This window comes from Macrotis lagotis, chromosome 1 (genome assembly GCF_037893015.1).
Source record: "Macrotis lagotis isolate mMagLag1 chromosome 1, bilby.v1.9.chrom.fasta, whole genome shotgun sequence".
In the NCBI taxonomy this organism is placed as follows: Eukaryota; Metazoa; Chordata; class Mammalia; order Peramelemorphia; family Peramelidae; genus Macrotis; species Macrotis lagotis.
Window position 1 is genome coordinate 126,417,531 of NC_133658.1, and position 10,703 is coordinate 126,428,233.

The 10,703-nt window shown below is 39.8% G+C and overlaps 1 protein-coding gene across 1 annotated transcript in view; it reads right to left on the reverse strand.

Annotated features, from left to right (window-relative positions):
* Positions 1-10,703, reverse strand: part of DNAAF10 (dynein axonemal assembly factor 10) — a 31,058-nt gene extending 20,355 nt beyond the window's left edge. The window contains exon 1 of the mRNA XM_074207487.1: positions 10,160-10,703. Coding sequence (XP_074063588.1) covers positions 10,160-10,342 — 183 coding nt within the window. The 5' untranslated portion in view covers positions 10,343-10,703. The remainder of the gene's footprint in view (positions 1-10,159) is intronic.

The window sequence follows — 10,703 nt, forward strand, 5'->3', positions numbered from 1 at the left end:
TTATAAGTACAAAAACAGTTTATTTGTGTTTGTTTCATTTCTTATTTTTTTATAAGCAAAGATTATGACTAATTTAATCTGCCTTCCCAATGCCTAGATAAATTTGCTGCAAAGAGGGACTTAATGTCTGAATTAAAAAGCTTCAGCTGAATGTTATCTCATTTTCCTCAGAATTATCACATCAACCTATCCCTTTCCAGATATTCCTTCCCACTCCCCTCCTTGATATGACATTTCTTTTTCTTGTTTTTGGATTTTTGGAAGGTAATGGGGTTAAGTGACTTGCCCAAGGTCACATAGTTAAGTAAGTATTGTGTCTGAGGTCAAATTTGAACTTAGGTCCTCCTGACCCCAGGGCTCATGTTGTGTCCACTGTGTTACTAGCAGCCCCTGATATTTTTAAAAGGTAATTTGTGTGGCACTATTAGTACAATGGGAAAGGTTTTTAATTTGTGTCATACTTGGATTATCAATTTTCAAATAATAAGACTACAGCAAAATCTATTTAACTCTTTAAAACTACAGTGAATGTCATTTTCTCTGATTCCAAGACCTTTGAGATCTCAGGGATTCTTAAGTTTTACTCTGTCATGGGGCATCTATTGCATATGATAAAAAGTCTGTTTCTTTTCTCAAAATAATGTTTCTAAATATTTCTAAAACAAAATACATAGGATTAAAAGGAAACCAATGATATTCAGTTATCAAAATATAAAAAAAAGTTCACGAATCCCAAGTTAAGACCCCCTAATATAAGATCAGGAGGCATTAACTTTCACTAAACAAATCAAAGAAATCATTGTATTCTGATTTTAGAGGTGATTATGTGGTAATGTGGTATAGGAGTTGGGATGCTAGATTTTAAATACAGAAGGTCTAAGTTCAAATCCTGCCTCAGACACTAACTGTGGAATCCTGTACAGGATATTTAATCTCTCTCGGTCTCAGTTTCTTAATTTGTAAAGTGGAAAAAATAATATCTATTTCACAAGGTTGTTCTGGAGATCAAATGAAGTAAAATTTATAAAGTGATCTGCAAACATTAACGTGCTATGAAAACGTTATCCCTCTTTAGTCATGAACAAGGAAACTGAAAATGTAGGTGGGAGAATCAATGAATGGATCCATGTATACCTTCTGTATCCAATTTGCAGACAATTACAACAGAGTGGAAGCCCAAGATCAAGGGATAAGCAACAACAATCTGGATTTGCATTCCTGCTTAGATACTCACCAGTTATGTGGACCTGGTCAAGTTGCTTCTTGTCTTTAAGTCTCAGTTTTCTCTGCTGGAAAATGGGAATAATAACAGTACCTACCTAATAATGCTTCTATGAGGATAGGATCATGGGAGACTGGTAACATCCTCAACAAACTTTAATGTGTTAGCTATTGTTTGGTTGGTAGGTAAAACATTATGACCAGATATATTTACTTTTATTTACCACACATGAAAAATAATATTTAACCTTCATTTATTGTACAGGAAATATTCATCAACAGAGTCATACTTCAACTAGCCAGGTATTTTATTTGCTGTTATAAAAAGAAACATGAGTCTAAGAATCCCTAAAAACTCCTGGTTGGTTATTTTTACTCTGTCTATGGATCAGCCTACCAGAACTATATCTCCACACTTTGATACTACGTAAGTGTTAAGTCAAATAAATTCAAAACTTAATCCAATTGCCAAGCAGTTAACAGATGTGAATGAGGACAACTGGATATGGCCCTATATGCAAGGCAAACATGGTTAAGTGACTTGCCCAAGGTCACACAGCTAGACAATTATTTAGTGTTGTCTAAAGACAACCTTTTATGTAATGTGTATATCCTAAGTGGCTACAACTTTCATCCAACTAGAAGGAAGCTGAAAAATTATGAATTTAGAGTTCAAAGGAAATGGAAAGGAAATGTTTATTAAGCACATACTAAGTGAAAAGCACTGTTTTAGTTTGTGGTAGAAGTAAGAGGTGGCAATTATTCTTTTTTACTATAACATTCAAGGGGGCCAGAATGAGTGAGGGGGGAAGAGTACAGAAAATATTAAGGTTAAGAATACTGTGTCTGGGGGCGGCTAGGTGGCCTAGTGGATAAAGCACCAGCCTTGGAGTCAGGAGTACCTGGGTTCAAATCCGGTCTCAGATACTTAATAATCACCTAGCTATGTGGCCTTGAGCAAGCCACTTAACCCCATTTGCCCTGCAAAAACCTTAAAAAAAAAAAAGAAAAAATACTGTGTCTGATTCTGCTAGTTAATTGCTTTTTTTTCCCTAGGTTATTAATTCTTCTAGTCCTCTGGGCAAAAATCACCTCTTTGACTATATAAATTAGATTAAAAACATAGTTTCTCCAAAAAGTAATTCAAATCTTTTCACCTAGCTAGAAATAAGGTCACTCTAGTAGTAAAGTAATTCTAACCTATATTTGCTCTGATTTAGCAAAGAGTATTCATCTTTCTTCCCTGTGCATGAAAAAAATAAGGATATATATTGGGGTTTAAACAAGGGCTCAGAATTGACTTCTATAACTTTCTGGGTCCTGACATGTAGACTCCAAGACTTTACTGAAAGAAAGGGTTATATGACCAATAAATAGATTGATTAGACCAAAAGATAGTTTCCATTAAGGTGGTATATATGCAAGTTTCAGCTTCTGGTTATCATCACTAATACTTAACTAAACATTCAATAAGAACAACCCTTCAGGTGTATAAAATATGAACTCTAAAAGTTAAATCTAAGAGACAAGATAACAGCCACATATATGATGATGGCCTAGTATTTCTAGGATCAAATATGAAATTCTGTTTGGTTTTTACAGCTCTTTCTAAGCTGCCCTTCTGCCTTTTTAGTATTCTTACACTTTATGATTCTCCAAACACCCTTCAATGGGGTACTTTCATAGAAGTAGCTGGGTATTGTGTGGATAGAGTGCCAGGCCTGGAGTCAGGAAGGTCTGAGTTCTAATTTGACTTCAGAGTGTTCCTAGCTGTGTGACCTGGGGTGTGTGTTCCTTCATCTCAGCTTCTTCATCTGAAAATGGAGGTAACAACACATATTTTTCTTGTGGGAAATTTAAATCCTTTCAGGTAGACAAGGCAGAAATACAAAAACAGGATACTCTATTGATGAAGAGCATATGAATGAATAGAGGGCAGTTAGGTGGCACAGTAAATAGAGCACCAGCCCTGGAGTCAGGATATCCTGAGTTCAAATCCGGCCTCAGACACTAAATAATTGCCTAGCTGTGTGACCTTGGGCATTGTCTTGCATACAGGGCCATCTCCAGTTGTCCTGATTCATGTCTGGGCAGTGGACCCAAATAGCTCTGAAGGAGACAGTGAGGCTTGTGAATGAGCATTAGTAGCCCCTCATTCAAATTCAATTTATATGCTTGTCATGGCATCATCTCCCTTATGTCATGGTTTTCTTCAATAAAGAAAGACAAACAACAATATAAATGTTAGTTATTATTAGAAAGGCTGATTAGAGTCATGTTAAGAGGGTCTTGAATGTTAGACAAAAGAATTCAGACATCTTGTGACTGATGCTAATATTTATATAGGAATCTTTTGTTTGGTTTCAATTTCCTCACTTGAAAATGTGCAATGAACAGTTCACTCTGATGGCATTTCTTTTCCTTTGCTGAATCTCTACTCATCCTTTAAAACCCACTTAAATGCCTCTGCTTCTATGACACAAGGTCTATCAAGTCCCCAGGTAATAAATTACCTTGCTCCATTAGGTGAAATGTATCACTTTGTATGTGCAACTCTAAAATATTTCTAGTTGTCTTACATTTGACTAATCCTCATGAACTCTATAACCCAACTCCAATGCCTACTTTTCCAATAGGCTGCACCATTTCCTCTGCTGTATTCCTTTCCTGGGAGGTACTACCCCCTTACTGCCTCCTATCAGTTTCCCTGGCTTCTTTCAAAACTGATCTACCTTATATTTGGCAGGAGACCTTTCCCAGTTTCTCCAGCTGCTACCACCACCACCACCATCATCATCAGTGTTATTAGCATCAGCATCATCAGCTTTAGTATTATCTATATGGAACCTATGATGTGCCAGTATTTGTGCTAAGTATTCTATAAATATTATCTCACTTGAACCTCACAACATATAAGTGCTATTATTATACCTATTTTACAGTTGAGGAAGCTAAGGTAAACAAATTAAATGACTTGCTCAAAGTCACCCAGTTAAGAAGAATCTGAAAAGAAATATGATTCAGGTCTTCTTGTCTCCAGGTTTAGTCTTTTATCCATTGCTTAATGAGACAATATGGAATGATTTGGGAAATAAACAATGTTTGATCTGGAATAAAAGGTTAAAACCAAAGGGTTAGAATCCTAGCTCTGCTCCTCAATTCCTGCATGACTTGTACAAGTCATTACTTGCAGGTCTCAGTTTCTGTCCTAGAAGATAAGTGATCTGGTTCATTCTGGGAAGCCACTTGTTTCTTTGTTCTATGACACTTTCCTTATCTTCATTTTGACCATTTTATGGTCTGTCACCAAACTCTGTCCACTTCATTCTCTTAGAATTGTAATCAAATCACTATAATTGTGGCCTCAGAAAAGGGAGTGTTACTAGATAACTTTACTGACCATTATCTCTTCTCTGGCCAATCAGTCTCCTATAAGTTTTGCTTCTCCTCTAAGAAAGTACATTTTGACAGGGAATATCTTGATTTTGCCTTTTTACCCTGAGAACTTAAGACAATGTTTTGCAAACAGTATGCACACAATAAATTCTCTTCATTCATTTTCATATTTTTCTACTACTCTGAATGTAGAATGAGGGTATGGACCTTGCATTATCTAAATTGTTTACCCCCAAGGTAAATAAAATGCTTTGAAAACAGTAAGGACTTAATAAACATTTTCAGAACTACATTGAAAAGGATGAATTTAGTATCTTCCCCATGAAATCTTTTTTTAACTCCTGATCCTCAGTTCTCAACTTTCTATAAACTCACTAAATAAATATTTATTGCGACAGGCAGAAGAAGATGACAGAGGATTAGGAAGAGCAGCTTAGCTGCCCCCCCAAAAAACCTCCTCCAAACAGATCTGGAAAATATAACAGACTGACTCCTGATAAGGAAATCCAAGAAAAAGCCAGTGAGTCATTTTTCCAGCTCAAGTCAGCACAAGGGATACCAATAGAGAGATCTGTGAATTCCCATACAGGTCTATCTAGGAGCAGCTGTAAGGAGCATCCTGCCAAGAGGAGGTCCTAGATCCACAGCAGAGAGTCCTGACCTCACAAGTTTGGGGTATGGGTAATAAGTCCAAGTGGTGACTCCATGAACAAAGTTCTAGATAATAAATCCAGGGTATATTGAGGAGGGGAAATGCCTCTGGCGAGGTAGTGACAAGCAGTCAAGGGTCCTGGGTGTGTATTAAGAAAGCAGCAAGTTCAGAAGCAAACAGAAGCAGTAGCTCAGTTCTAGCACTTCAGCTGACTATCACTTCCAACTGTTACCTGTTTTGAAGCCACAGGATAACCAGGTGGCAAGAGACTAAAATTCTGTTACTGAACTAGATGCTAGGTGATGCAATGAGCTCAACCTAGAGTTAAAAAGATGAGTTCAAATTTGTTCTCAGATATTTACTAACTGCATGACTCTGGGTAAGTTATTTGACCCTACCTGCCTCAGTTTCCTCATCTGTAAAATTAACAAGAGAAGGAAAATGGCAAAGCATTCCGGTATCTTTGTCAAGAAATCCCTAAATAGATCACAAAATGTTGGACACGACTGACAGGGCTGAATAATACCAAAGAACAAACAGCAGTTATCAGCTGGCTGACAGTGGCTGTAACATGATATTTAATATCTCAAGAAAGCAAGTAACCAGTCTACATTGTCCTTACAAAAGTGCCAAGAGACCTGTCTTCATATTAAGTCTAAAGTTGGCTAGGAAAATGGGCAAACAAAAAAAAAAGAATTCTAACATAAAAATGCTATAATAGTAACAGGGATGATTAAGAAATGAATTCAAGGGGCAGCTAGGTGGTGTAGTAGATAAAGCACCAGCCCTGGAGTCAGGAGTACCTGGGTTCAAATCCAGTCTTAATAATTACCTAGCTGTGTGGCCTTGGGCAAGCCACTTAACCCGTTTGCCTTGCAAGAAAAAAAAAACCTAAAAAAAACCCAGAAATGAATTCAAAAGAAGAAAATGACTCCATACCATTCACAAGGAAAGCCTCAAATGAAAACACAACTAGGGCATGAATTCAATTAGAATTCTTGGAAAAGATTCTTTCAAAGGAGAGAAAAACACAGACTTATACACAGTTGTGTAGAGAAAAACAATTCACACAAGGAAACAGGAGGGAAAGGGAAGGATTAGTCCTAGGCAAAACAAATTCTAAGCAAGATATACAAAATTATTTATAGATCTTTTTCAAGTGACAAAGAATGGGAATCTGATGTTCATCAACTGGGAAATGACCGAACAAACTATGGTATATAACTGTGAGATATATATATATATATACACATACACACACACACACACATATACACACACATAAATATATATGTATAAATGTGCTATAAGAAAAGATGAAAGAGATGGTTTCAGAAAAACCCAAAAAGACTTGTATGAATTGATACTGAGTGATGTGATCACAACCAAGAGAATTAATTTATACAATTAAAAAATAACCATATTTAACATTTAAATAATATTTACTATGTGCTAGTACTGTTTCTAAGTGCTCTACAATTATTCTTATTTGATTCTCTCAACACCCCTGGGAGATAGGTGCTATTATTATTATTATTATTATTATTAGTTATTGTTCCCATTTTACAGACAAAGAAACTAAGGCAAAGGTTAAATGACCTGCCCAGAAAAAAAAATTTTCACTGCTTACTATCAAAAGATTTGCTAGCAGTTATGGACTGTTAAATTAAAATACATAATAAAACCATCCATCTCCTGCTATAGAAGGCACAATGCTAGGTTTGCATGCCACTGAGATCTCTTTCAACTCCCTAATGCTGTGGTACTATGACAGTATGTGCTGGTAAGTCACTGTGAATGAATTCTTTCTTGTTTATTAGTCTTTCCTCTTCCACCCTGGTGGAAGGAGAATGTAATGGAAAAAACTGAATCTGGAGTAAGAGAATTGAATTTAAATCCTAAATTGGGCAAGTCCCCTGGCCTCCCTGGGCTTCAGCCTCCATCCATATGACAAGGGGGTTCAACAAGATGATCTCTACAAAGTTTAGGGAAAGTAATTTCAAGATTGAGAAATCACAAATAATTAAGGCGACTAGGAAAGGCATGTAAAGTCAAGTGGCATCAGGGCTAATTCCAATAACCAACTATGACTTAGTGGCAGGGATAGAAATTTCCCAGATGGGGAAAAGCAAAAAGTAGAACAGTTTAACTGGAAAGGAAACTAATATTAGGAATAGTATTAACTAAACTTTGAAAGACTGAGAGCCAGACAATGGAGGTATTTAAATGTTAGAGCTGAACCTTGGAGGAAAACAAGGGATATCAATTTGGCAGCAATGGGGAGAATGAATTGGAGAGATTTGAATTGAGGAGACTTAATTAGAATATTGTGATTGTCCAAACCAGAAAGAATGGGGAACAAAAAAAGGAAGGAAAACCTTAATTGAACTTGCCCATCCTTTCAAATGAATGCGTACCCTTTCACTAGTCCAAGTAGAGAATTCAAAGAAATTCAAATCTAATCAAAACCCTGGTAGCTGTTGGCTGTACTTCTCTTCCTTCTTCAATGAATTCAGTACAGGGCTCATAACTTTGCTCTCTTCCCCAATTCCTGCCCTCATATTAAAGGGTATCAACATACATATTATTTCTCCTTCAAATACATACCCTATCTCTTTAGCTTCTCTGTTTCCCTTGCAGAAACCACACTATGCTCTCTTCCTTATATTGACCCTTTGGTAAATCAGTTCATCCCAACACTGTCCTTTTTTTTGAGTACCCTTATCATATTGTTAATTGTGCCCTGCCAAGTCTCATTCTTAGACCTACCATCTACCACCCTCACTCCTACACATGTGCTCTCGAATAAAAGTGGAGAAAATCATGCAACAATTCTGACTAAGCCCACCAGATATTTATATTTCATAATCTCAACTGGGCCCTCTCTGCTGCCAGGCAATCCAATTCTATCTCTCTCATCAACTCACTACCCCATTCTCCACAGCAGCTCTTCCAAACCTTTTCATCTCTCCTCATGCCTTCCACAGCTCCCTCTTCCCCCACTTTTTAAGCTGAGAATCTTGCCTCACATTTTACAGAAAAATTGAGACCATTTGCTAAGAGCTCCTTCTTCAACCCTCTTTCATGTTTCATATCATTTAGATGCTTTCTGTCACTATTTCCTCCCTCACCCTAATCGTCTCAGTGATTTCTTAATCCTTTTTAATACTTTTTCTTTACATTCAAGGCAATGGGGTTAAGTGACTTACCAAAGGTCACACACCCAGGCAATTATTAAGTGTCTAAGGCCGGATTTGAACTCAGGTACTCTGACTCCAGGGCTGGTGCTCTACCCACTATGCTACCTAATTGCCCCATGATTTCTCAATCTTAAAAGAAGTGGTCTCACTCCTTACCAAGTCTAACCCTTCTACCTGCTCAAGGAATACTATCCATATCTTTTCTAATTGACTGCTTCTTCTTTCATCCCCACTATCACTTATTTTCAGTCTCTCCCCATCTCCTGGCTCCTTCCCTATTACCTATAAACATTCCCATGACTCTCTATTGTCCAAAAAAGCCTTTTTCTTTGATCCTCCCCCTTTTAATTATTGGTTCTAGATCTCTTCCACCCTCCTGGGCTTAACAGACAAACCTAATGGTCTTTTCTCAATCCTCCCTCTCTTCAACTTCTCTGAAGCCTCTGACTCTTCTTTTTAGGGTTTCAGGGTTCCAATGTTCAGGTTTTCCTCCTACCTATTTCTGTAGATACTCAAATATCCTGAACCTGTCCTAATCTCTTTGCTGATTTCCAATCTAGTCACTCCAATTGGTTTTTTTTTAGGTTTGTGCAAGGCAATGGGGTTAGGTGGCTTGCCCAAGGCCACACAGCTAGGTAATTATTAAGTGTCTGAGGCCAGATTTGAACTCAGGTACTCCTGACTCCTGGGCCAGTGCTCTATCCACTTCACCACCTAGCCACCCATCCAACTGTCTTTCAAACACTTCCAACTGGATGCCATCTTATAACTCAACATGTTTATAACTGAGCTCATTATTCCCTTCCTCCTGAGTTTCCTGTTACGAAAGGTGGGGAAGTACTTCCCAATCCCTCAGGTTCACCCTCTAGGAGCCATTCAGCACCTCTCACTCTCTCTCACCCCACCCCTTTATCCAAGCTGTTGCCAAGCCCTGTCCATGGCACCTTTGCAGCCTCTCTCCATGCCTACTCCCCCTTTTCTCCTCTGACATGGACTCCACTCTATTGCAGACCCTCATCACCCCACACCTGGCTCACTGCACCGGCCTGCCGGTGGCTCTGCCTGCCTCAAGTCTCCTCCAATTCATCTTAATCCACTAAAAGGTTTTCCGATCCCGTCAGCCCCCTATTGCTCCTGGAGCAAATCTAAAATGCTTTCGGTCATTCAAAGCTTTGCATTCTCTTAACTGCTCCACAGAAACCCTTCCATTGATGCACCTCATTTGGGGGCTTTCCCGATAGTAGTCCTCCCTCCCTGGCCTGCTTCCCCTCTTCCTCTCCTCTGGCTTACCAGCTAGAATCCCAGGAAGTCTTGCTCCTTCCTTCTGAATTCCCGGGTTTTCCCTCTGCCATTTCTCATTAAAGATTTTATTTATTTTTGAGTTTTACAGTTTTCCCCCCTAATTTTGCTTCCCTCCCCACCCCCTCACAGAAGGCAGTTTTTCAGTATTTACATTGTTTCCAAGGGATACATTGCTTCCACGGGATACATTGTTTCCAGGGGATACATTGTCCCCTCCGCCATTTCTTATTCATCCGGGATAGCCCAAGGTTTGTTTACAGGGTCTGCACGTGGATTCCCGGATGGGACTGGAAGCGCTTTGAGGGCGGAAGCTGCCTCGCGCCTCCCTCACTACTGGCACAGCGTATGGCGCGGCGGCGCGGGGGGAGGGGGGAGGGGCGGCACCCACCTCCCGCAGCAGCGTCGCGTCCCCGTGCTGGATCTCGTAGACCTGGATGACGCCGGTGCCCCGGGCGTAGTTGCCCAGCGTCACGAACTTGGCGCTGCAGGGCACCCACTTGCAGTCAAACACCGTGTAGTTGAGGCTCTTCTGGATGTGCGCGATGATCTGCGGCTTCTCGAAAGCCGTCATGGCAGGAGCGGGTCAGGGGCCCGCCAAGCGGCTGCCCGGTCCGTCGCTAAGAAGAAGGAGAAGCCAAGCCAGTCCCTCTCCAAGGAAGAGATCGTTTGACCCTCCCGGTTGCCGTACCCCGTATCCGCCGCCCCTCCCCCAACGGAGAAATTCCTATAGGTATCAGGATCAGTGCCTGATCAGATTGTGACAATCCGCAGTTTCGGACGAAAAGTTGCCTCTCTCATTCTTCCCATGATTGTTTTTCCCCTCAGGATTTAGAAATTCTGTACGGTTCCCATCCAGCTTTGGGCGCTGAAGAGACGGAAAGGCTCAGGCACAGCGGCGGACAGTCCGCCGGGGGGGGCCAAGGGAAGGGGGA